Source organism: Rhinolophus sinicus, chromosome 1 (assembly GCF_057876585.1).
Source record: "Rhinolophus sinicus isolate RSI-liver-muscle chromosome 1, RSI-T2T, whole genome shotgun sequence".
Taxonomy (NCBI): Eukaryota; Metazoa; Chordata; class Mammalia; order Chiroptera; family Rhinolophidae; genus Rhinolophus; species Rhinolophus sinicus.
In genome coordinates this window covers 116,080,126-116,107,758 of record NC_142501.1, presented here as the reverse complement: position 1 = coordinate 116,107,758, position 27,633 = coordinate 116,080,126, and the positions used below count along the sequence as shown (strand labels likewise).

The window sequence follows — 27,633 nt, the reverse complement described above, 5'->3', positions numbered from 1 at the left end:
CTCAAAGAGACAGTGAGCAAAGGCAAGATGGAGAAGCACACGGTCCGACCCCCAGATGGACCATCACGAGGCACAAGCACCAGTGACAGGAGGGGTGGGGGGTCCTTTCGCATTGCATGTAAATCATCGCACTGACAGTCTTCCAGTTAAATGTTGCAGATGGCCCTCCCAGGCCCCTGATTTATTTTGATGAAATGATTTTGACACAAAGAGACAGGCACGTGACGAGAACAAAGACTGGGATGCCCACCTTCATCCTGGCCTTTCTTTATTCCCACGGACGGACCTCCCCACACACTTCCTCAGCTGCACTTATCATGGGTGGATGGGGCTACCAGAAGAATCCACTGAGAGAAGGGGTTTGCCCTAAGCCAGACCCTTCTCCAGGGGAGTTTTAATGAGCAAGCGGAGAAGTTCCGTCTCTGTTGCCCCAGCAGTTGCAGATGCCTCTCTGGTGCCTGCGGAGGAAGAGTCTCCACTGGCTGCAGGAGGCCCTTGAACTTGGCGGGAGGTAGGAGCAGAAGACATGAGCCCTCTTAAGGCCCGTGTAAAGATTCAGAAGGGACTTGACCCAGGAATGGAACTCAGAGGACACTGGTTTTTAATCAGTGTGAAGGCTTCTCTTGTTCAGACCCTCTCTCCACGTCGCCATTCATTCATTCATTCATCCATCCATCCATCCATCCATCCATCCATCCATCCATCCATCCATCCATCGTTCATTCACTCATCTACCAGTAGTCATTTAGCATTAATCGTTTGAGGCGGGCTTTGATACATAGGACACTGTTCCTGCTCCCAAGATGTAGCCATTCTTGAAAAGAAATCAACGATGAACAAAGATGAAACTGTCGTGGGAGGTCTGTCAGGAGAGGCTGACAGACCTCTATGAGTGTAGGGATTCAGAGAGGCCATCACACTGCTGGGTCCACCAGGGTGGGACCCAGAGGCAGGTTTATGAGATCAAGGCAGCTGTCTCTGCAGAGGAGTTACCTCGCAGGCTTTGGAATAGGGGTTCCGGCAGCAGAGAAGGAGGAAGAGGCATGGAGGCCATGAGAGCAGCTATGCAGTAGTGGGGCCCAGCAGCAAAGAGCAGGTCCCCTCAGACGCAGGTGGAAACAGGGGTCCCCCTCTTCCTCTTGCTCTCCCCCCACCCCCGGCCGTGCGGGCCTCCCCCTGCCCATCTCCAAGCTATTCCCTGCCTCCTGGCTGACTGTCCCAGTGCCTCCCATCCATACAACTCCGATCCAAGAGTATTTGGCTCAAGTTCACCTGCTTTCGCTTTTTTGAATGTGATTTTTTTTGGACGCGATTCCTTCCTCTCGCCTTATCAGGCCGCAGAGGGCTGTTACGCTTTGCCTGATTTGGGACTGACTTCACATTTCTTATGGGTCTTGGCTTCAGAATCAAGACAGAATACCAATGCCAAGCTGCCTAATGGCCACCTTTAGCATGTGTTAAAAACCTCATAAAATGCTGCCCCTAAAACTCCTGGCCAAATTCACTTATGTAAATACCTAACAAAAGGTCTCTCCCAGAATATCCCATCAGGTGTCAGGACATGGCTTTAAAATCTGCCCCAAGCGGGGAGAGTCATGCACAGAGTGCCTGTGTACGGGGCTCCAGGGGACCTGCACTCTGAAATAGGCCATTTCCGTCATTCCTGGGGACTAGGTTGAAGCCCTGCTGTCTGCTGTCCTGTACTTTCCTGCGGAACCATACGGTAGGATTCCTTTTGGGTGTGCTTCCAAGAATAGGCCTGCCTGTGTGTGTGTGTGTGTGTGTGTGTGTGAGCTCAGCCCGCATCCTCGGTCTCCTAACAAAGCCTCTGGAACCCAGTCAACTCTTATGCCAGCGTCAGGCATTAGTTATCTCATAGCCGGATCGTCTCCACTGGACTCTGTCATATTTATGTTCTTAATCCCTCTATTTTATACCATGAAAAACTGTGTAAGCCTCCTTCAAAGCTTGTGGAACAGAGGCAGGGGGATGCAGGTAAATACTAGAATATTTTTGATCTGAGAACGAGGGTATTACAAGCTCGCGATTTCTCTTTGGACCCTGAGGCACAGCATCTGTCCTCATCCACTTAATTAGCTCAGTGTGTGCAAGGGAGGGGCTGTTGTGCCTTTTGCATTGTTGCTTGTCTGACTTTAATGAAACTGCTCTTCAGGAATAAATATTTTTCAGCCATAAGTTACTCTTCCCTCCTTCCCCTTCTGGGAAACCAGTACCTATGCACCTTTTCATCCCTCTCCTGCCCCAGCGAGTCCCTTTTTAATTATATTGAAGATGACATCATCAGCACCGCTCAATGCATCTCTCCATCACATACCTGCCAGCAATTTGCAAGAGCGATGGGGAAGGGACCCACAGGGAGGAGACTTGGGGAACTTCCAAGTTAAAATGCTGACAAACATGGGAAAGCCAGTGCTGTGTCTCCGGGCGTCGCACTGAAGCAGAAGAGAGACTTCTTGCTTTTCTTTCTTTAGCCAATAAATGCCATTTTAACCCTAAAGAAGCAGGAGGCAGCGACGGATGTTGAGAAGGTAAATTACTCTAGTGCTTGGAGGCAGGTGTGACTGAGCAGACACTGTATGCTATTTACAGTAAGTCTGCCTGTGTAAGTTCAATTCCAAGGGAAGTCGTCTGCTTTCTGTTCTCCTCACTGCATCATGATGCTTTATGCATGGTTCCTGAGATAAAGGGATATGAGTTTACTCAGGAGAGGATTTAGCTTCTGATCAGAGTTGGTCCTTGTCACAGTGATGAGAGGATAAGTGATTTCTATGGGGATTCAGTTACTGATCGAAGGAGAAAGGGGAGCCTACTTTTCCTGAGCATTGTCAGGTACTAGGTACTGTGTAGGTGATCGCTTATGGAATCCTCACAACCCTCGTGCAGTAGGTAATTATCATCCGTTTCAAAGTGAAAGGAAATGCTCATCAATTTACACATTGGATAGAATGACTACCCAGATTTCATGAAAGAGGCACGTATATTTTAAGATCAATCACAGAAAAAAAAAGTATATATGTTTGTATACACACATACATATATTTTTTACGTCCTTGAAACTCCCTCCTCTCACCACCATCATACTAAAAGGCAAGCCATGCTGTTTGAACACCAGCCATGCCCTAGGCAAAGGACAGCAGGTATCTCCTGAGCCACCCTTCTGTACATTACCTGGAAAGGTAGCAACCAACCTACCTGTCCCCCCATATAGCCCCACCTTCTCTCATCCTCTCCTCTCTATTGCTATATATGCCTTTACTAATGAAACTCCTAAGAGCTGCTAGCTCCTGCTGACTGCAAAATTGATGATTGAAATGAATGAATGAATGAATGAATGAATGAATGCCTCATGGCCTTCATATGTACCACCCAGAGCCCATTTCAGCGCTCTGATTTCCTGCACTCTTGGGTGACATCCTTTGCCATTGTTCCTTGAGCATCAAGTGAAGGGAGCAGTTCAGTGTACAACGTCCTGACGACCTCAAGTTTGAATGTGTCCTGTGCCATTTGGCCCACTGGAAAGGTACCCAGTCTGCCAGTTTGATCCTGGAGAACTCACTTCACTGCCCAGTAAATGTATGGGCAGTTTACATCCAAATAGTAATTTATATCTCTGGAGGACAAGGTAGGGTCATTATGGAGTATGCAGAGCAGGCTTTGTCTTTTTTTTTTACAGTAAAAAATGGGTATGGTAGACATGACCATGGAAGAGGAAGCTTGAATCCCAAGAACGTCGCATCCCCATATTTGCTAGAAATATGTCAGAACAGGGGCTGCAGATCTGACAGCCCTACCTGGGAGAGGCCCATTGAGTACTTGTGTGTCTTTTTGAGTTTTTGCCTCACCGAAACAGTTATCATTTCATTAATGCAGAGAGGCCGCCCAGGGGAGCCCCCCATGAGCTGTCCTGGTGACATTGCCCTGAGCACGCTGGAGTCTGGGGGTTTCTATGTTAATCAGCAGACACTCCCTAATGAACACCTGCCCGCAGCTCAGAGTCCCAAGGGGGCCAGATCCTGAATAAAGCAGGCTCCCCAGCCGGCTGGCAGAGTGCTTTGCATTTCTGGAGGTGCAATAATTATGTATGCCTGTCAAAGCCTTCCCATTGGCATCATGCAAATGCATGGAGAAGACCAGCTTCCCAGACTGATAGCAACCCCACGTGTTCTGAACCTGAGGCAGGGTGTGGAAGAAAGAATGTGGGAATATGAGGAAGAAAACCAGGGAATAAACTAGTCCAGTGTAAAGAATAGTATATAGAGATAGTTATGAAGCGGGGGAGGGGAGATGACTGGGAACCTAAAAAGGTTGTTCTCTGGGAGTCCTGATCCCCCGGGGTTGAATGGCGGAGTCTGTTGGAAGGAGAGAGAATGGGGAGGGGAAGAGGTAGAGAGAAGAGATTAAAGGAGCTGATTGTGACCACAGTGGGCGGCAGCAGAAGTAGAGGTAGGAGGAAGAGGAAATAGGTGTTAGGAATACAGACACTGCACTTCCTTTCCTGGGTTTACAAGTAATGTCACCTAAATATAGATTACCGCCTCCGTCATGGGTGCCGGGGGTCACCTGATCTGATGGAAACACAGCCACTCGCTCGCATCTGAGCATATGGCATCTGGTCCCATCCAGCTCCCTGCCGCGCCACCGTCTCTGCCTCGCAGTTCTGTGCTTCAAACCAGCCTGCAAAGAGTGCAGGTTTCACCCTGCACTGGTCAGCTTCCCTGCTGGGCCCATGTAACAGTCAAACAATAACCGTTTAGTCTACCCACTCTACCAGCACGCAGCCTTTATTAGGCACCTACTGTGTGTCAGGCACTGTGTCAGGGTGCAGGGCTACGATACGGCTAACACCTGATCCCGACCTCTGGGGGACCTGGCAACATTCTATTGTATTTAGAAAAAGCAGCTTCAAACCCCTCCTAATGGCGCTGTCTTGTGTTTGTTCCTTGCTCTGTACTCCAGTGTGTAAAACCAAAGCTTCGGAGTCCATCTCAGACTCTAGCCCTTCCAAACTCAAGCCCTTCGAGTATCCTGTGACCTTGGGGGGTTGTGACTTGGGCACACTACCCTTTCTAAGCCCCAGTGTCCTCACCCATAAAACGTTGCGGGGTTGCTTTGAAGATTAAATGAGATGCTAGAAGTGAAGCACAAAGGCCGGAACCCAGTGGGGGCAGCCTGCATGGGATGGTGGTGCTGGGGGGAGAGGGTGGCAGCAGCCAGAGGAAACCTGGACCTTGGCCTAAGGTGTGCCAGTGACAGTTTTGTGCCTGCCAGGACCCCCTTGTACCCTGGTGCACTTTTTCCCCCCTTCCTGCTTCAGAGCTTTGCAGCCTTTTCTGAAACGACCTGCTCAGTCCCCATTTTGGTGGAGCAGAAGGGCTGGTCAGGCACTTGGGTCCTGGCGCCACCTATGCTGCCTCTAAGGTGACGTCCTTTGTCCTCAGACAGGCTTCTTGACTCTCCAAGCCTGAGTTCTCTCCCTTGGATGTTAAGTGGGGTGGGTCCCTCGTCTCTGGCTCTTCACGTAATCCAGCGTTTGTAGGTGACCTACCCCCACCTGACTGTAGGGTTCAGGTATGCCAGTGACTAACCGTGTGCATTGGACAAGTTACCGCTCTGTGCCTCTGTGCTCTTCCTCTATCCAAAGTGGGTAATCCTGGCATCTACTGCTCAGGTGACGGTTGACTCCGTCAGTTCCTCTGAAGCACCCAGTGTGGCACTGGGACCCAGGCTGCACCCAGTAAATGGAAACTTACTACTGACCGTGTCTGCGGCCAGCTTTGCTGAGATGTTTTGCTACTGGTCACTCCTAAGCTGAAGATAAAGCATTTGTCTCATGTCCACTAATGAGCTGGGGTTCGGGCTGGATGGGAACCTCTGAGATAGACGCTCCCTCGGGCAGGGTCCTCGTTGTCCCACCCACCCCGGAGAGCTCAGGCCACATGGTCCCTCAGGTCAGCCTGCATACAGGAAGTAGCCTCCCCAGGACCCAGGGGCTGCTTGGAAAGGGCAGGAAGGAAGCAGCCTCCCAGCTAATTAGCAGGAGCATCAGGAGGCCGCCTGGGAGGGGGTGTGGCCAGACCCTTGTCTGTGTGCAGGATGACCTCATGCTTTCTCTGCATCACCGCGCCCCCTCCCCAGGGATGCTGAGCAGCCAATGAGTGTAGCCTGCTTATTACCGAGCCCCCCAGGGCATAGTGAGGGCGGGAGCCAGGCTCCCAGCTGCTGGGGAGACACAATAACAGGCCGGGCTTCAAAGAGGCAGTATGCTCCCACATCATTTATTCAGAGCTGCCCTTCTTCACCTCCCTTTTTCTCCCTCCAGATTTTTAGAGAAGTTGGAAAGAAAGGGCAAGCTCACCATGCTCTCTCCCTGCCGTCTCCATGGCTGCAGCCACTCCTACAGGACAGTGAATCACCTTTCATGGGTCTTGGGGCCCTGGCAATGCCATCAGGGTAGGCGGGTGTGGCCCCACCAGGGAACTGTCCTCTGGCAGCCCAGCAGTCACTGTATGTGAAGGAAATTGTCCAAAGCAGCCTTGGGGAAGAGGGCGAGGTGACAGGGTCAGTCTTCTGATTCCTTGTGAAGCACAGATGGGAGCCGGTTGATGTTTTCCATTTTTTAGTGCAGTTAATTCAGAAGTGGCAGTTCCTTTGATTTAGAACCTAGGAGATGCCCAAGGGAATGGCGGGTGACAGGATGGCGCTTGCAGGGAGATTGCACTAAGGTGAAGCCCACTGAACCATTGACTGGCCCGTGGTCAGCTCTGAGAAAGGCTTGCCCACCTGAACTTCTGGATGTAACGTCACTGGTACTCTAAAAAGAGAATGCAAAAACTAATAAAGGGCTTTCACCTGAGGCCCCCATTTACTCACATCTCAAACAACCAACAAATACTGAATTTTATCCAATTAGGAAGCATATGCTGGGCACTGATGGGGGAAATGAGATTTGGGATTTCAGTCCGAGGGTGTGTGTTCGTTTCCTGTGGCTGCTGTAACAAGTCACCACAAACTTGGTGGCTTCAAGTAGGAGAAACAGATTCTCTCATAGCTCTGGAAGGCAGAAGTCAAAACCATGCTGTCAGCACAGCCATGCTTTCTCTGGAGGCTGAAGGGAGGGCAAAATCCATTCCTTGCCTCTTCTGGCTGCCCATGGCGTCGTCACTCCAATCTCTGCCTCTGTCTTCACCTGGCCTTCCTGCATGTGTCCCTGAGTCAGAACCACCCCTGTGTCTCCCTGTAAGGTCCATATGGTTGTATTCACGGTCCACCTGGATAAACCAGGCTAAGTTCCTCTCAGGAACCTGACTCACATGTTTTGTAAAGTAAGGTAATAGTCACAGCCTCCAGTGGTGAGGATGCAGATATACCATTTTGAAGGCCACCGTTCAGCCCACTACAAGGTGTAACAAAATCACATCACACAAAATTGTCTATGTTCATAACAGCATTAATCACAACAGCCAAAACAGAGAAGCGACCCTCGTGTCCAGTGTTGGATGAATAGGTGAACACAATGTGGTACACCCATGCAAGGGAATATTATTTTGCCTTTAAAAGGAAGGGAGTTCAGACACAGACTACAACAGGAATGAACCTTGAGGACATTATGCTACGTGCAATAAGCCAGTCACAAAAGGACAAATACTGTATAATTGCACTTACATGAGGTACCGCGCGTAGAATAGTCGTATTCATAGAGACAGAAAGTGGAATGGGCATTGCTGGGGGCTGGGAGGAGGAAGAATGGGAGCTGTCGTTTGGTGTGGACAGTTTCTGTTTTGCAAGATAAGGAGTTCTGGAAAATGAGTTTCACCACCGTGCAAATATACTTAACAATATTGAACTATACATTTAACAATGGTTCCGATGGCAAATCGTATGCTCTGTGTATTTTACGACAATTAAAGAAAAATTTTTTAAGTAAAATAAATTTATCCCAACACAAGAGCATGCATGCCAAAGGTGGATGAGGTACACGTGGTAAATGCTAGAGGGATTCAAAGGGGAAAGACACCATTTGGAATGGGATGGTCAGGAAGGGCTTTCTGAAGGAAGTGAGCTTTAAATAGGATAAAATTTAAAGGGGAAGGAAGAGGGGAGAAGATGGAGTGGACAAAGGTTTGGAAATAAAAATGAGATTGGTGTTTTCCTTAGTCTAATATAGATTGAGTAGAAATGAGTGATTTTGTCGGTAATTGGGCAGAAATGAGGTTGGCTGGGTTAACTGGGCCTAGATTCAAAGAGTGGCCTTAAATACCAGGCTGCCATCTGATGCCATCTAGAAGTTTATTATCATAATTCCTCAGTGAGGTAATGAGGGTCTGAAATAATAATGAACTCATAGAACACTCCCTTTGTGCCAGGCACTGCCCTAAGCATCTTCTGCAGATCAATAGTAATTCATTTCATCCTCCAAGCAGCCCTGTGATGAGCGTATAGTTGTCACCCTGATTTTGCAGCTGCTGAACCTGGGGCACAGAGAGGTTTAAGTGACTTGCCTGAGGTTATATAATAAAGATGGTGACTAGCTTTAAGAGATCAAGGCAGAATCCAGCATGCTTGTGTTTTCACATGGGCTAACAGACCCCTGAGAAGGCAGGGCAGTTTTTAGGGAAGGAAGAATCTACATTTAATAATCACGAAGAATAATATTTTAGGGCAGGAAGCAAGTTCATCATTTTACAGATGAGAGCACCTCGGCTCAGAGAACACAGGCCCGTCCGGAGCCCTCTGTGTGCTGATGTGTGTGTGGTTCCCCACTGGGACAGTCCAGGACCCTTGGGAACTCAGATCTGGGTGGCAGAGTTGGAGCAGTGATGACAAGTTGCTATTCTGCCCTCCTCCCTGCTGAGTGTGACCGAAGCCCAGGTTTCCCAGCTCGCGTTAGTGTTGGAAATGCCGCCCAGCTAGCATGCTGAACAGCTTCACCGAGCAGTGCATTTTGAGTGGGACATTTATAAAGAGAGTCTATTTGTCAGATATCAGGAGGAATAAACGCTTAGAGAGATAAATGGGGAAAGGATCTGAGATGGAAAAAGAAAAACGAGACGAGAGAAGCGATTGCGTGAACAAAGTTAATTACAGGCGAGAGAAAGTCAGTCTTAAATGTCATGACCTCATAGGGCCAGGAAGTCACGTGACCCAGAGCCAGCTGACTAACCCAAGATGCACAGGGCTTGCCTTGCCCAGGTCCACACGGAGGCCCCTGCAGAGTTTGTCCTGTAGAACTTGACTGGGCTACAGCCTTTCTGGCCTGGCTCCCAGCCCGATCCCTGCACACTCCACAGATGTTTATAGCACAAGTAATTGGCAAATTATAATCAGCAGGATTCTGTAAACATCCCTTCAAAGTACACAAGAGCATAAAGCTTTCTGCTGACCCAGCAGCTTTCTCTAAATGAGTTTAAGAAAAGTTCGGAGCAATGTAGTCCATTAATCACCATCGCTTCAAGGTAGGACACTGTCTGAGTTTGCAAGATCAGGAAATCACAGGGCTGATGCCTTAAGCGCTTTTAAACCAACCGTACAGAGAAGTAAAGGTTCGGTGCTTGATCTGTCAGGAGAGACTACATTATGCTGTTGTGGGGACAGAGCCCCAGAAAACAGTTTCCAGGCTCTCGGCCTCACATAGACAGGTGCTGGCTCAGGTAGTAAATGGCCATCAACTGTGATTGGATGGCCATCAGCTGTGGCTAGTTGGCCGTCAGCTGTAACCAGTGAGCCATTGGCCACTAGTATAACTGCTGTGGCTACACTAGCAGCAAATGGGGGCTAGCAAGAAGATGGTGGCTGAGCTAGCAAGCTGCCAGAGACAAGTGGATGGCGGGTTGCGGATTGTGTGGCTGCTGTTTCCTGTGTCTCCAACCCAGCCACCAGCGAGAATATAGTGGTATGACTCCCCTATCTATGGCTCCGTGGGTGTGCCTTTTTGGCCTGGCCATATCCTGCATTCTTATGTGGGGAGCGGGACCAGAGACCCCGCCTGGCACCCTGCATGACAGCTGTGATGACAGACAACTCCAGACATCGTGGTGGCTTCACAGTGCGGTCCATTTCTCACACCACACGTCCATCTAGCTGGTGGGAATGCTCCCTCTCACAGAGGGCACAGCCACCATGACAGGGGAAGAAAGAGTGTGGCTTTTATTATTATTATGGAGGTATAATTGACATGTAGATTTATATTAGTTTCAGGTGAACAACGCAATGATTCAAGATTTATGTAGGGTATGGCTTTTAAAGGGACTTCAGGTTCAGGAATTATAACCTCAACTACTTCTGGGATGTGGTATCAACCCCATTCAAGGCCTTTATTTCCTCATTTGTAAATCGGTAATAAATTCAGGTTTTTCTTTACTGAGGGGGTGTCTTATAATCTGTAGTAACTGTTTTATGAAGTAATAGGACTTTTTACAATTTTTAACCAAAGCTAGGCATCCAAATGGTTACGGTCATTGTAAAGGGCGAGTTTGAGATAACGTTTATTTCAGTGGTGCGGCTGTTGCTCAGAGCCTGTTCATTGCCTTCCATTTATGAGTCACCAAGAAAATTCATTTTCTCACTGTAAACATTTCAATATAAAAAGGGTTGTGGCAACAGGCTAAATTATAGGAACACATCACCATGAAGAAGCCAAAAGTCAGTCTCCCCGAGGATGGCAGGTGGCATCCATTACTCCGGTGAATTCCTCGGCGTGCTGAGCCAGATCTTTAGCTCTACAGGCTCAGAAACCTGATTTTTCATCCTCATGGGAAGACTCACATTAACCAAGTTCAAAGTACTGATGTATAGATGAGTACCAATGTCTAAAATGTCAGTGTACTGGATTCAAGTGAGCGTACAACCCGCACCCAGACCAGCCCCGCTGGGCCGTGACCCTTGACCTCTCACCCAGGAAGTAGAAGCAGCAGAGGCAGGCTGGCGAAGGAGTTAACAGGGACCTTCGAGGACAGCTTGACTGCCTTTGGGATGCTGCCTGGGCTGTGACACGGCCTGCCTGACATCTCCCAGCCAGGATCGTCACTGGCAAAGGAATGCTGTTGTTTTATTCTAGATGGTAATGCAGTCCTACACGATTCTCAGCACCGTGTCTCACAGCAGTGCCACACTACGTTTCTTGGAAGGATGGATATTCATAGAAGGAAAGTTAAATAGGTAATTTGAGTGTTTAATATGACCAGCTGGAGTAGCCCCATTTCTACCACTCATACCGTCCACTCACCCCCACCCTTTGGAATGATTATTTAATCATGTTATGAACTATTCTAGCCCTGAGAGTACAGTCATGCTCCACATAATGATGTTCCGTCAATGATGGACGAAAGGTCGAATGGTGGTCTCCTAAGATTATAATGGAGCTGAAACATTCCTATCGCCTAGTGACATCGTAGCTGTGGTAACATCTCAGTGTAACGAACCACTCACGTGTTTTTGGGGATGCAGGTGTAAGCAAACCTACCGCTCTGCCAGTTGTATAAAAGTGTAGCACATGCAATTATGTGCAGTACCTAATACTTCATAATGAGAAAAAATGACTGCTATTAGTTTATGTAATTACTATACATTTTATCATTTTAGAGTATATGGTTTCTACTTATATTTTTTAAAAGTTTGCTGTAAAACGGTATGTATGCCGTGTTATGCCAGCAGCAGCCTCATACAGCTTGTGTTTACTGCATCTCAATTAGATCATTTTTTCTTATGCTTGATTTAGTCTCATGTTGCTTTGTACAGTTACATGCTGGACAGGCGTGTAGCCTAGGAGCAATAGGCTGTACCATAGAGCCTGGGTGTGTGGTGGGCTAGACCATCCAGGTTTATACAAGTGCACCTGATGCTGTTCACACAACAAAATCTCCTAACTATGTTTCTCAGAATGTGTCCCCGTCATGAAGCAGCACACAATTATAATTCTTTTTCTTCCTGGGTAAATTTATATATCTCTGGTCAGTTCCATTGAGATGGTGACTTTCCAGTTTAACTCTCAAGGAGAAGGAAACGTACTTCTATTGTTTCCAACTCTGGGCTGGAAGCCTCACCATAACCCCCAAGAACCCACAATAATTTATAGTCACAAATCCAATCCATTATGAGTGCAAGAAGACTCGTTACCAGTGAGCATGCTCTTACAAATGGGACATAAGCTTCAAAGGCAAACCCAAAAGATTATCAAAAATATTTTAAGAAATAGCAGACATTGTAGAAATACCCAGACTACTTTGAAAGGGATGGCAGTCATTTGGACAGATAGATTATGTGGCATTGCAGTTTAAAAATCAGCCATACTGCCTTACATTCAGTCACAACTCTACTTTAAGTGCTTCTGGGGTGCGGGCTGACAACAGAACTTGTACCAGCCCATAGCAGACACAGCTAGGAGCCTCAAGAACTTTCCCCCTCTACTTAGATTGTACTTTGTACTTTATCAGTGACGATCTGAGATGGGCCACACGTACTCCACTGCATTCCTTCTGGTAGGTGTCTACTATTTATGAAGGAGAGTCTTCTAGAAAGTCTTGAATTCCTTGTGGGTTACAGAGATTGCTTTTTCACTTTTTCAAATTTTAGTGTGAATAAAAGTACAGAACATTAGATGGCTTTGATAGATCAAGATGGATTCTCCTGTTGATTTATGTCTTCTGGAGGGAGGAAGCTGACCTCACTGAAAACCCACTCCTGTCCTTTCTAGCTGTTTTCACCGGTAAATTGGTGGTCATTGAGGCCCAGAGGCTGCCCCGCTGTGAGCCCAGGAGTGAGGCATCTGTTTTGGCTTTTTAAAAGGATCAGTAGCTCCTGCTCTGTGTCCTGATGATAGTCTAAATCCTTGCTGGCAAGTACGGCGTGCCACTTATTTTGTATCTCCTGCAGTGTTGGCTAGTGCCCTGCACATATTAGACATTCAGTAAATGCCTTTTGAATTAAAAGAAGTGCACTGTTCTTAGCAAGGGCTGCTATAACAAAATACTGGGAGGTTTATACAACAGAAATTTATTTTCGCACCATTCTGGAGGCCCGAAGTCCAACATCAGGGTGCCAACCTGGTCGAGTTCTAGTAAGGGCTCTCTTCCTGATGTGCAGATGGCAGCCTTCTCACCGTTTCCTCTCACGGTGAAGAGAAAGTATAAGCAAGCTCTCTGGTGTCTCTTCTTCTAAAGACTCTACTCCCATCATGGGGGCCCACCCTCAGGACCTCATCTAAACCTAATCATCTCCCATTGGCTCCATCTCCAAATATCATCACATTTGGGGGTTAGGGCTTCAACATATGAATTTAGGGGTGTGAGGACACAATTCAGTCCATAGCATCACTCAAAAAGTGAAATAAGAAACAAAACTGTCATGTAACTCTCTTTCTTCTTCTTGTTTTTTTTTTTTTTTAAACCACCTTCACCCATTTCAACCCTAACCCTCCCCCCCTCCCCCCCAACACACACACCCTTGGTAACCACCATTCAGTTCTCGGTATCTTTGAGTTTTGTGTGTGTGTGTGTGGGGGGGGGGGGTTAGGTTGGTTTTTTTTTAAGATTCCACATATAAGTGAGATCATATATTTGTCTTTCTCTGTCTGGCTTATCTCAGCGTAATGCCTTCAGGTCCATCCATGTTATCACAAATGGCAGAACTTCCTTCTTTTTTTATTTATGACTGAATAGTATTTCGTTGTATATATACCACATCTTCTTTATCCATTCATCCACTGATGGACACTTAGGTGGTTTCCCTTCTTGGTTATTGTCAATAATGCCTCATTGAACACGGGGGCACAAATCTTTTTCAGTTGGTGTTTTCATTTCCTTCGGATATACACCCAGAAGTGGAAATGCTGGGTCATATGGTAGTTCTAAAACTGTCCTATAAGTCATGATTTACATGTCTTATCCACTCTCCTAGTAGAGAAATGCAACAGAGTAGCCACCAGAATAGGAGGTATACTCAGGAAGGGTTTATTAAGGTGCATTAATATGCACACATGTACATATACACACAAACACATTTTCTCTCCAGGAATCTGGTTTTGCTCTGAGGTTGGCGATGTCCAGTGAGTGTGCTTGGAGCGGAGCAGTTGTCTTAGAATGAAGGCAATGCATTTGCATATGACTGACCTGGGAGCTAGTTCCCCGTTAGCCCAAGTCTCCAGCTTTTCCCTCTCCCCACGTCCCCCACCTCAGAGCCTGGTTGTTTGTGGTCATCTCAACAGTGACGGACCCAAGTGAATGACATACACGTATTGGCAGAGCTGTATAGGAAGGAGTTTATAATAAAAACATTCTTAGGTAAAGCCTGGTCTCCTCTGGAAAGGTAGATGGAAGGTGGATTTTCAGTTTATTCTTCAATACTGTTCCCAAGGCCCTTTGGCCTTAATTTCTAATGTTTCATGCAGGAAGGTACTTTTATTGTTTGGGTTTTAAATTGTGGGAGCACATAGAGTAGTCAAGGGCAGAGTGTCTGGAGCCAGGATTCAAACCCCAGACCCAACACTTAAAGATATTTAGTCTGGGTGCCTATTTCCTCCCCATACGACAGGGTTAATACAGGACCACCTCATAGGGCTGCAATGAGGATTCAAGAGGCTGGTATTTGTAAAGTGCTTAGAACAGGGCCTGTCACATAGCAAATACTATATAAGTGTATGTTAAATATATATAATATATAGTAGATTAATTATCATATATTATAACATCTATGATAAACTATATTAATATATTTTTAAATAAATATATTTTTATTACGTTCTATAATATATTTGTAATATATAAAATTATATATTTATGTATAAATATATGTGTAAATTAAATATGTAACATAAACTACATAATATATTAATTATAATGTTAATATTAATATAATGATAAAATATATATTATAACATACAGAGGGTGCCAAAAAAATGTGTACATATTTTAAGACAGGAAACAACTGTGTTAAAATTGTAATACTCAATATATACCGATAACAAAAGAGAAATACAAGTCATGTGTATATATTTTTTGGCACCCCTGGTATTATTAAATATATATGTATAATATTTATATGTTATATGTTATTACATGTTATAAAATATACTGTGTATATTTATTATATATGAATGTGTAATATATTTTTAAATAAGGCATCTTCCCGTCAGTTCGGTGTAAAATGTTCTCCTGTGTAGGGAAGGAGAACCCATGGGTTCTTGAGCCCTGTCTGTGAGGGAGTACCATTCGTTGGTAGAACAAACTACTAGGAAACAAGGCAGTAGTTCTCCATCTGCGGATGGCCTTGTACTTGGCTGTTTGCTCAGTGACCTCCTCATTGTCTACTCCTTTGGATTTAATTCACGTACTTGAGCTTTGAGACATTGCCATTGAAAAAAGTTATGTAAACCTGAAGTTGCATCTTTTAGGAAGTGTAATCTCCCACCACTTACCCTTTTTTCATTCTGTTCTGTCTTCAGCCCAAGCTTTTGGCCAAGGAGCTGCTTGACCTCGTGGCATCTCACTTCAATCTGAAGGAAAAGGAATATTTCGGAATAGCCTTCACAGATGAGACGTAAGTGCCCCCACGAGCCTTCAGAATCTGAAGGGAAACTGGAAATTGCACTGTCCCAACTGTCAGCAGGGAAATCAACTACAGGCCACTTGGGTCCTATGGGATGGGGTCAGTTCAAGTTCATCATCCAAATTTCAAAGGCCTTTGATCATTCCTGGAACGGCGAAAGGGTGTAATCAGGGTGATGCTCATATTATGAAATTATTAGGTAAACTAGTTTTTATAATCAAGCAGGTTTGTGTTCAGACCCAAAATGTTTGCTTTTTTTAAGTAGATAGATTTGCATGGGTTTGTTTTCTATTAAAGTTAAATGAAAACTTCTGGAAATTAAACTCTTCTCCCCAGTGTTAGAATAACAATAACAGGAAGTGAATTTGATAATAAATTCAAAATGAAAAGTATCTGTACAGTTTCACTGTCTAAGCTGAAATAGAATATAAAAATAAAAAATTCAGGTCACTCAGCTGATGAAAAGTAAAGTACATTTGCTTTCAGTGGTTTTTCAGTTTGGCTCTATAAAATTGCGTTTTGTAATATAAATAAGGCATAGCTTTACTAAAATTTCAATTTCCTTCTTAATATATTGTTGGCAAGAGCGTGATGAAAACCTGCACAGATTGCTAGATAAGCTGTTCTAAGCAAATGTTTCATGATATATTTTCCTCTGTGTGTACACACACACACACACACACACACACACACACACACACACTCCTCCAAATCTTTAGAATTATAAAGATGATTTCCTAAAATACTAATAAATCAGGGTTGGGTCAGTGGCTGGACAGTACAGGGGAGGCCATGCCCCATCAACCAGATGGTGCCATCGAGGCAGGATGGGCTCAGAAGCAAGGCTAGGAGACAGCCACTCTGGGGAGTAGGAGAGGCGATCAGATGCGTCTGCATGTGGATACGCTTAGCCTGAGGAGCCGCAAATGGGCAGAGTGGCCATAGCACTTATCCAAATGGCGACCCTGGGAGTAAAAAGGGGTGTAAATTGGGACTGTCCTGGCCAACCTAGAACATCCCATTGCCCTCTAAATTAGCAACAGTTCAAGTAGTGGGGTGGCCAGGGGGTAGGTGGCAGGAGCAGTCACATCTTTATTGAGAAAACCTGTAGGCACCATGTCAGCCCCTGTCCCTGAGCCTCTGGGTAGCCGAGCCAGGAGGAAGGGAGGAGGGGTGGCCCCTGGTCTAGAGGGATTGCTGTGCCTACGGTTAGGGCCATGCGAGGAGGGGTGTGACTGGAGCGGGGCGGTGGGAAGGCGCCGGTGGGGTAATGGAAATAAAAAAGGCTTTAAGACAAATCTATATTGAGACCAGCTACTGTCACAGGTGCAGGTGTTTCTACTCTTTCTCCTGAGAATCATGGTAAACCCCCTACATTACTGTTCATACATTTGTCACTAATTAGAAGAAAACCAGGAGTTTCAATTAATCATATCCCATTGTTCACATTTCCCAAGTATGATTACGCTTCTCAAAGATCGAGTGACCTCTAGATGAGTCCCAGTTAGACTTCCCTTTTGAATAAACAAGAATCAAAGAGTGAGTATGTTGTCCCAGGCCAACGAGGAAGAAATCCTGAGTATTTCAAATTACAGCCCTAACAGCACCAGCCAGAAGAAGTCGGCTGTAAGGTAGAAAGTCCCTCTCCTCCTGGGAGAGATGAGAGTAGAAACCACACATCCCAGAAGGGCGAGTGGGGATGTACAGACAGCCCAATCGCCTCGTCCCATCGCTGGCACCTGGTTCCTGGGCTGGCCAGGAAAGCGTGTGTGTGCATATGTGTGTGACACCAGACTGGAGGAACACAACCCACACCCTAGAGTGGAATTGGAAACGTGGAGGGCTCTGGGGTGGGGGGTGAGGGTGCGGTTATGAAGAGGATGTGAGCCATTTCCTGGCACGGTCCAGAGAACGTGTGGCCACCATCATCCCCACCTGAGTGCGGGTGGGAGGGCTTCTCCAGTGACTATAGGCATGAAAAAGAGATGCAGCTGGCAGACAGTTCCTGTAAAAGAACTGACAGGTGGGCCTGACTCATGAGGGGGAAACGGCGAGTGTCGGGGCCCCCAGGAAATTAAGAACAAGGGCCTGCAAGGGACTAGGACAGGAGACAGAAACAAAGGGGGTGGCCATGACTCAACGCAGAGTCATGGTCTGACAACACCTGCAACCAACGGACATTGGCTGGTGGCCTCTTTGGTCATCTGAACCTTTCTCCTTTTCCTGATTAAAAAAGGGAAGACTAGAAGCTGCCACCAAAAAGTAGTGCCTATGGGTATTAGTCTAGGCTGGTGATCATATGTAAGTAAGCACTAGCCTTATATGCTATAATATGTGCCCCTAAACATGAACAGAAGATGTTTTAATATCCTTGTTTTCAAATTATGCATGTGACTTCTGCAGGTGCTACACTGCATATTTTATAATAAAATGCAGAAGTTTCATCCTTGATTCTAGCCCATGGTATACCCTATATATTCCCTATTTCATCATGAAAATCCAACAAGGCTGACACTTGGAAAGTATTATAAACTATAAAATACTGTATAAGTGTAAGATATTACCAGCAGCGTCATGATTCCTTATAACAGCATATATGACTTTTATTAAGAGGTCATATAGTATTGTCAGTGAGTCTTTCAATAGTAACTGCTGTTGATGACATTTGTAGGATCTGGATGGGCCTGGAGAAAAGAGATATAGAGCCGACGGTAGCCAGGAAATTAGAAGTTTCTCTGAGCTTCTCTTGCCCCATAAGTTGTGTTCATTAATAAAATCTACAGTGCAAAACTTTATGCCCAAGGATATTTAATATTCTTAACTTATCCACAATTTTGCGACATCAGTAATAGCTCTGCCTTTTCTTTTTTATATTTAAATTTTGAGCTTTTTATTTGGAAATCATTAGACTTACAAAAGGGTTGCAAAGCTAGTACAGAGTTTCCATGTACTCTTCACCCAGCTTCCCCAAGTGTTGACATCTTACAACCTATGTTAATTAACATTGGTACTGTATTATATTAGCATATTATTGGTACTAAACTATAGACTTCATTCCAACGTCACCAGTTTTTCCAGGAATGTCTTTTTCTGTTCCAGGATTGAATAGCACGCAGCCCCTTTTATTTTAATAAATCTGCCCTAATAAAAAGATACAGATGGTTATCTGATGATTATCTGTGAATGATCTGAATTGTGGTGATGCGTGCAAACAGTGACACTTTGGCAGTCTTTAAAGCATTCCGAAGCAAAGGAGGAACCTAGTATTAATTTTGATTCTAAAATAATTGTTTATGTTTTGCTAGAGTTGTGATTCTCAACCGTGGCTGCACATTGGACTCACCTAGGACATAATAAAATTCAGTGCCTGGGACCTGCTCCCAGAATTGTGATTTAATTGGCTGGGAGTGGCCTGAGCATCGACATTTTTCTAACATGCACCCAAGTATGGAAACCCTTGTTCAAGAGAGAGGGGAACGTCAGAGTAAATTTCCTCTGCTTCCTCCCTCCAGATCCAAGAAGAGAAGCTGATTTCACTCAAACTCTGAATATTTGGGGCCAGTCATGACATGTGCCAGGGGCCTGCAAAGTCACAGGCACTCCATTCCAGAAAGACTCTGGAAACCTGACAGTATGAAACCAGTCTAGAAGTTTAGCTTTAGTGTTTCCATCAGTCCAAATAGTGTAGCTGAGATTTTCATTGATAAAGCATGGGTGTCCATCATGTAAGAAAAGTTATTATTACATTTTATTTTTCACATATTTCCATTGCTGTTTTAACACCCAAGTTCTGGGGTTTTTATTTCAGAGCTCATAGTTCTGATTATATAATTTATATTTTATTTTATTTTTTTATTAAAATTTATTGGGGTGACAATGGTTAGTAAAATTACATAGGTTACAAGTGTACAATTCTGTAATATGTCATCTATATCTCACATAGTGTGATTTAAATCAGTGAAGCCCTATTTTTAATTATCTGATCCATTCTCAGTCATAATTTTTGCTTCCTCTATTTGGATTTCTTTTTTTAAAAAAGAAACAGTTTCACCAAGATGTAATTGGTACACAAGAATTGCACATATTTAATGTGTACAGTTCAGTAAGTGTGGACATACACACGCACCCAAGTTTTTAATTTTCAAAATTTTTAAAAAGTTCTTGAGAGAGGGTTCCATCATCAAAAGCTGTAACTAAACTTTTAGACTATTTAGCAGAAACAGTCAAACACACCTCAAGTAGAAGTAATAATTAGCACAATTTGTTTAAATGGAATTTGAATTTCCTATACTAAATTTTAAGAATTGTATGTCTAACGCTGTAAATGAGTATCCATTTAATGAAAACCTTTAAGAAGTATCCAGAAAGTTGAGGGAGAAAGGCAAAAACTTGGTTAGCTATCATTGCACGTTTGAAAAGCCAGGTACAGTTAGAATGTATTTTCACTGAGTTGTTCTTAATCTCTTATTTCATCACAGAACCCTTTGAAATTTGTTAAGAAGGTACATGACCTTGCCTCCTCAAAAGTTGACACACAAAATAATTTACTCTTAAATTTGACAGGGTTCACAGACACCCTGAAGTCAGAATCCCTAGTTTAAGACTGAATTAAATGCATGACCACTGTGCTGTATGCCTGCAGCACACACACATACATGTATGTATATATATTTATAGTTGACATACAATATTATATATCTGTATATGGTTGGTGCAAAAGCAATTGCAGTTTAAAAGTTTAAATAAAAATAATTGCAAAAAACGCAATTACTTTTGCACCAACCTAATATATATATATATTATATATTATATATATTCATTATATATATATATAAATTATATATATATATTCATTCACGGGAGGTGGAGTACAGCATAAGGAAGATAGTCAGTAGTACTGTAACAGTTATATAAGCTGTCAGAGGGGTAGTAGCTTGGGGGAGAGGGGTTATCACTTTGTGAGGGGTATAAATGTCTAACCATGATGTTGCTTTGTACACCTGAAACTAATTTAATAAAAAACCCCACACAACTAAGGGTGTTTTGTTTTGGTTGTTTTTTAAACAACATGCTGTTTCAATTGTATCATCAATTGGTACTGTCTGCGGAGAGTGATTTATCGGGATGATTAAAGTCCAGTGTGCCCTTAACTGATTGGGTCTACAGACCCAATGCTGGGACGACAGGGAGCATCCTTGCTCTGCAGTGCCCTCAAGTCCTTGCATACCTTGACTGGAACCAAACCTGGCATTGACCAAGCCATGTGAACAGCACTTGAACAGAAATTGGAGGTTTCAAGCTACCTCCAATTTTAAAATAAACAAAGTCGAAAAGCAGTTTTCCAATTGCGGAAGAGACAACAACACGCAGCTCTGGGAAAGCAATTTAGTATTTAGAAATAGGTTTGGGATTTCCATTCATTAAAAGCCCTGAACCATGAGAATGAGTTGAAAATCAGTAGCCATAGTCTCTGGGTCTGGGTTGTAATAGCTGCTTCTGGGAACATGGCATTCAGCATATATTACCACCTTGGAGACTGGCAGATGTTAGGGCAAACAGCCGTCCCTTTTATTTAGTGACCAGGAAAGGGCTTTAGCACAGCTATTTCTGTGTACAGCGAGGATAAATAAAAAAGAATGGGGTACTCTGAGGATACCTCAGGGATCTAGTTTTCTCCTGACTTTTTCCTTCTCAATGCAAGTGCTACGGTGGAGTTCAGACACCAGACTAGGGGAGCAGAGTGAATTCTCAACTGAATCTGGAGATTGTTTACTTGGGGCAGGAGCGGTGTCTCCACATGGATGGGTGGCTGTCACCGAACTGACAAAAATACTGATCTATGCAGCATATTTAAAGCCAACATATTCATTCCTTAACAAATGTTTATTTTGCATCCACTGTTAAGCACCGGAAATGCAGAAATAACTACACTTTGACCCTTTGTACAGCTTGTTTTTAGCTTAGGAGGTAAATAAGATATAGTGTAGGAGGGGCTATAAAAGAAAATTTGGAATGCCTTTAGGAGAATGTAGTGTAGAGCACAAAGTTCCACAAATAAAAAATTAAAGCCATAATTCAGTTGGACCAAATATCCCATAGTTTATCATAGTTATCTGGTCTCACCCTTTATCTTAATTTTTGTATGTGTCACTCTCTGGTGTAAGTACATAGGTACGTTCTCTCTCTCTCTCTCTCTCTCTCTCTCTCTCTCTCTCTCTCTCTCTCTCTCTCTCACACACACACACACACACACACACACACACACACACTTGACAACCACCAGACCACTAGTTGAGGGTTTCTAGCGAAATCAGTACCCCTGAGCTGTCCTTGATAAGCGCATGTACTTTTGAATCAGGACACTAAAAGCTAAACATTGTGCCATTTGAGGCGCTCCCCATGCAGCCCCTCTACCCAGGGACATCTGTAAAATTTTATACTCTTCCTTAGGCTTTCTATAGAAACTCATTCTATATGAACGCAGTTATCTACAATAAAAACCTCTAAAAGTCACAGCGTGGCATTCTCCCCTGGGGTCCAAGAATGATCCATTCAGAATAGTCTTATCACACACCTCCACCCTCCAATAACTCTATACAAACAAAGCTTTCCTTATGGCCATCTCTATTGAAGGTGCCAACACTTGGACCAGAAATCTATTTGTGTTACATGTACAGGCTAAAAGCAATCTGTTAAATAAATGCATCCAATTTCTGTTGCCCGGAAGCAATTGCATATTTATTACTGACCCAACAGTTTGACCTATTGCCACCATAAACCGAATGAGTGTTATCTCGCTCAGCTTTAAAGATAGTTATCAGTCAAACAATAAAAAATACTGAGTGTCTGCTGGGACGGTTTTTTATTTTTCCCCTTTGTTATTAGCAAATGCATTGATGTGCATTCTCAAGTGAAAAATCAATGAGAATAATGGAAACCAAACGATCAGTCATCTCTCAGTTAACCTGTACTGAGAAAATGTTTCTATGCTTCTTTTACCTCTCAGCTCCCCGATCCACCCTGACTTAAATTTTTGAAAAAAAAAAAGACTTGAGGAAGGGACTTAATGTCAGGACTGTGAGATGTCCTGTAGGAAAGAAAAAGTCCTGGACAGTGAGAAGTCCTTGATTCTGCCAGACATAGGAACTGTGACTTTGAACCCAATACAATGAGCAGAAAACTATTTTAGCAAGTCCGATTGCAGCCAGGAGTGGTAGCTTCAGAGCTAGTGTTTCCAGTTTACTTTTTAATCCATCTCTTAGCTTTTGCCCAGTTATTGGGCAGTTATCATAAGAGACCTTGGAGGAGTCACTTGCCCCTTCAGTCTTTCCTTTGTAAGCAGCCTTCACTGGAGAGATTTTTATAGGCACCTAAAATGGAGGGCGCTGACTTCCTTCCCCCTGAAGGTCCCAGGACGCGAGGTGTGGGGAAGCCTACCTCTCTATGGATATTAGAACCCTGCAAGTGTGTGTGTCATGCCAACCCTCACAGAACTGGGATCGAGGAGTTCAAGTAAGGGAAATGGAGAAAGGAAATTCATTTTTCTTCAGAGACTGTTCAACTTGGGGTGATTCTGGCCTCATTGTTCTCTCTGCTTCCTGACCATTTTCTTACTTGGTGGTCATTTCATTACTTGATAAATGCTAAACCAATATATGGCTGGGAACCAAGGAATTTCCAGTTAAACAAATCCATTGCTAAAATGCCATTCTTTATAAAAGCTTAACGTGGGGAGTGAAATTATCTGGAGAGGAAATCCACCCCTGTGCTTGTCCTCTGTTAACTTGGATGAAGGAGAATGGGTCGTGAGCAAACCTAGCACAGTGCTAGCCAAGTGACACCTATGTCAGTGTCTCTTCATGTAAAACGTCCCCACTTTGAGGTTCTTCACCAAGCGAATTGTGCCCCTAGAGAACCCGCTGAATCCCAGAAGTGTGCCACTGCGGTGGGGTGAGGATTTATCTTGTGAAGATCATGGAAAGGTTATTCCCACCAGACCATTTACCAAGAATTATTCTAAGGCAAAAGATTAAAATTGAAATCTATGTGGTCATTGGATGGATTGCTTTTCCGAGTTTTCTGAGATTCTGTCTTTATTTGACACCCACTAATTACAGTGCCAAACTAAGAGCTGAAGTTGGTGACGTACCCCCCTCCCTGCTGTCCAGAGCCCATACTGAGCCACTCCCTTCCTCTAACTCTCATTCACCAAGTCAGTATTTCTCCTGCCCTAAATCAGCCCAGGGCCAGGTACGAGACAGCTGGGGACAGCCACTGTGCCCCTCAGCCTGCCAGAATTATTCAAACAAGCCAATTCTAAGCTGTTTCCTCTGCTGTGTCTTGCCTTTCCCATGGAAAACCCTGGCCTATGCCTCCTCTTTCCTTTTCTGCCTCATGACCTACCCTGGTGCTTCCTCCTATGGCCCTGCCTGGCATGGTGTGCCTCTCATTTCTAGGGGAACTGTGAATAACCTTAACTTCTCTTTCCATAGCATTGACTGCTTCATGTGGACATTCAGTCACCTTTTCATTAATCAAAGTTTGAGCACAGATCAATTGCTTCAGGAGGTAGTCATCGAATCCGTGAGCAAGGGCTTGGAGCACTTACTATTTGCCAGGCACTGTGCTAGGTTCTGGGATGATGTTTGTAAACATTGAAAAGTTACAACATAGTCCGAGAGACGGGTCATAGTTTTTAAAAAAACTAATTGTACACAACTATGCTATATATGCCTTGCAGATGACACAAACCGGGAGCTCTGGAGAAGTTTTAAATAAAGCCCAGACTTAGGCAATCAAGGAAGGCTTCACTAAAAGACTGCACTGAACTTAGCCTCGAACAATGGCTAGCGTTTAGTTAAAGAGGATGGAGAGACTGTTCTAATTAAGGAGATACAACATGATCAAAGTCATTGTACAGCGCCTCCATGTGGCATGTGTGCAGGAGGTTGAGCACACGGAGAATATCCTGGAAGATTTGGGACATTTTCAGAGGCAGGAAAGGAGTGGCTGGAACATCTTACTCCCCAATCATTAAGTCTCACATATGTCTGAACACCTTCTAATTGATCAAAAACACACACACTTTTCCCTTATGAGGTAGATCTCCCATATTTTTTCAGATGTAAAAAGTCTGTTGGAGGAAAAGAACACGTCACAAGTCAGTTCTGTGGATGACAGGAAGTGCAGCCGCTGAGCTGCACCCACGATGGGTGCTGTGAGAATCCAGTCCCAGGTCGGTGTGTGGTGTGGAGAAGGTGCATCAGGGAAGGCTTTCTGGAGGAGGCACAGGAGAGCTGGGTCTTGAAGGATGGGTCAGACTCTTCTGGGTAATGAAGGAAAGGAAGGGCATTGTAGTCAGAGGGAACAAGATGAGCTAAGGTACAGAGATTGACGTTTCCGGTATGACCAGAGACAAAGTTGGCACCCAGGACTTCTCTTTCCAGATCTGTGTTCTAGTTGGATGAAATTTATCCCACCTTTCTGGAAGACGTTTGTCCAGTCATTTTACTTAGAACACTTTTTTCTCATTTTTTTACCGTTACTACATGCAGAGAAGAGTAACCAAAAATGAAAAATGAAGCTTATAGACAAAATTTATTTCTAGATGGAGATTCTTAGAAGGAGAGAAAAGAATCAGATCTAAACATCATCCCTAGGCCACAAGTGTGAGTTTATTTGAAAGAGATTTTTTTTCTTGTGCAAACGGTCAGCTTGAATGAAGTCTTACAATGGAGACGGAAGCCTCCTCCATGTTTTCTTTCATTCTTTAGAGGCACGCATGTGCTTGGAGGAGCAAAGATTTTAATAGAGTGATGCAGACAGCTTTTGTTCCTCATTCTCCACAGAATAGGTTCCAGCCTTCCACATGTGTATGTGTATTATAAACATCGCTGCCACATGGCGTCAGGCACCTGAGGAGATTTTGTGTAGTCAGGTGTGTCTGTTCAACATGAGTTTACTAAGAAAAGGTGATTATAGGGCTCTGATCCTCCAGAATGATGGACTGAGATTGGGTAAGGAGAAGGGTGGGTGAGGGGGTAGATTCCTCTGCTTATACTTGTTCTGTGGCTCTGTCTTGCTCTTCAGAGACCAGCCTTCTCCTTGTGGCTTCCAAGGGCTGCCATGGTTAGTCCCCAGCCTCATCCCTTTCTACTCACATGACAGTAAGGTGCTAGGTTTCTTTCCACCTCAGGGCCTTTGCACAGGCTGGACCTTCTGGTTGGAGAGTTCCCCTTCCTCTTTGCTGGGTTAACTCTTGTAATTCTTGAAATCTCACTCAAACACCTGGCAGTGTTTCTCGGACCCCCAATCTAGATCAGGTCCTTACATGTTCTCAAAACTCACGATCCTAGTCCTGTTAGTAATTATGTAATTATTTGTGGACATAGTGGTTAACTGTCTCCTTACACGCATATAAGCTTGTGGGGAAAAGGGATCGTGTCCATTTTTCTCCCGGCTGCATCTCCAGACCCTTTTTTCAGAGAATGTGGTCAGTTGACATTTATGGAAGGAAAAAGAGATGGAGGGAGGGAAGGAAGGAAAAAATACACCAGTCACTTCATTTGTATATCATCAAGTATCTGTGTGGTTCACTGTTTAAAATAGCTTTAATTAGGTATAACTGACATACAGTAAACTACACTAATATTAAAGTGTACATTTTAATAAGTTTTGACACATGTCTATAGCCATGAAACCATCACCACCATGAAGATAATGACCATACCCATAACTCTCCTAAATTTTTCTTCATACCCCCTTTAATCCCTCCCTCTCATCCATCCCCCCTCCCCAGGCGACCACCAATCTGCTTTCTGTCACTGTAGATTAGTTTAAACTTTCTAGAGTTTTATATAAATGGAATTACATAATCTGTACTATTTTCTTGTCTGGCGTCTTTCGCTCAGCATAATTATTTTGAGATCGATCTATGTTGCTGTATATATCAGTAGTTTGTTGTCTGTATTGCTACATAGTATTCTGTTATATAATTATATCGTAATTGTTTATATATTCCCCTTGTTGATAAACATTTGGGTTGTTTCAAGTTTTGAGCTATGAAAAATAATGTGTCTGAACATCTGTCTGTAAAAGTCTTTGTATGGCCATATGCTTTCATTTCTCTTGGGTAAATACCTAAGAGAAGAATGGCTGGGTCATATGGTAGATGGAAATTTAATTTTTTTAAGACACTGCCTGTGATTGGCTTTTCAACCCATCTGCTTCCAGCAAGATGTTGTAAAGATTGCTACATAACATGTTTCTAAAGTGTGTTTTGAGTCCTTCAGGAAAAAAAAAGGCAGGCCGGAGTGTGGTAGGAAGGGAATTCCCAACGAGAGAGAGAGAGAATATGATAACATTTTAATTTCAGTGCAGTTTAGGATGTGGACAGCAAGTCTCTAACCCTGACTTTCTGAGTGTCACTCTCCTCCCTCATGTCACACAGTATCTCCCCCTCGTGCAGGGTTCCCCAGATCATTCCTCTGGGTTCTTCACATATTAAGAACTCAATCGTGAGGCAAAGGGCCGTGTTTATCTGTGAGATCCAGCCCATTCTGCTACACATATACCTTCGTCACAAGAAATTTCTGCAAAATCCAAAGCCCTGAACAATTTGTCTCTATTTTCTGCAGGGGACACTTAAACTGGCTTCAACTAGATCGAAGAGTATTGGAACATGACTTCCCCAAAAAGTCAGGACCGGTGGTTTTATACTTCTGTGTCAGGTATGTACACCTGGTGTCCACCCTTTTGATTCTTTTTTTTTTTTTTTTTTTTTGTCAGGAAAGTCTGGGAGGGTAGAGTGATCAAAGGAAAGGGAAATCAAATTTGTCTTGGTTTATTACCAGGACTAGAGGTCACGGTACAGCTGCATGCCCAGTAGCTGCAGACAGAGGGCTTGTCAGTGTGTGCACACGTGTTTGTGTGCACTTGCGTAGGGTGCTTGTGAGGAATGAAGATAAGAGCCCCCCCTTTTGTTTTGCTTTTGGTGGGGGAGGGGGCATATATCTCAAACTAAACTGAATCTCTTATAATCTCTGTAATTGCTTGAAGCTACAGAACAATAACTTG

At 44.2% G+C, this 27,633-nt stretch overlaps 1 protein-coding gene across 11 annotated transcripts in view; it reads left to right on the top strand.

Moving 5' to 3' along the window:
* The window catches only part of FRMD4A (FERM domain containing 4A), a 565,607-nt gene that overhangs the window by 402,464 nt on the left and 135,510 nt on the right, over positions 1-27,633 (top strand). For all 11 annotated transcript variants that reach the window (XM_019738286.3, XM_019738288.3, XM_074324782.2 and 8 more), the window contains 2 exons: positions 15,455-15,549; positions 27,195-27,287. In XM_019738286.3, coding sequence (XP_019593845.1) covers positions 15,455-15,549; positions 27,195-27,287 — 188 coding nt within the window. The remainder of the gene's footprint in view (positions 1-15,454; positions 15,550-27,194; positions 27,288-27,633) is intronic.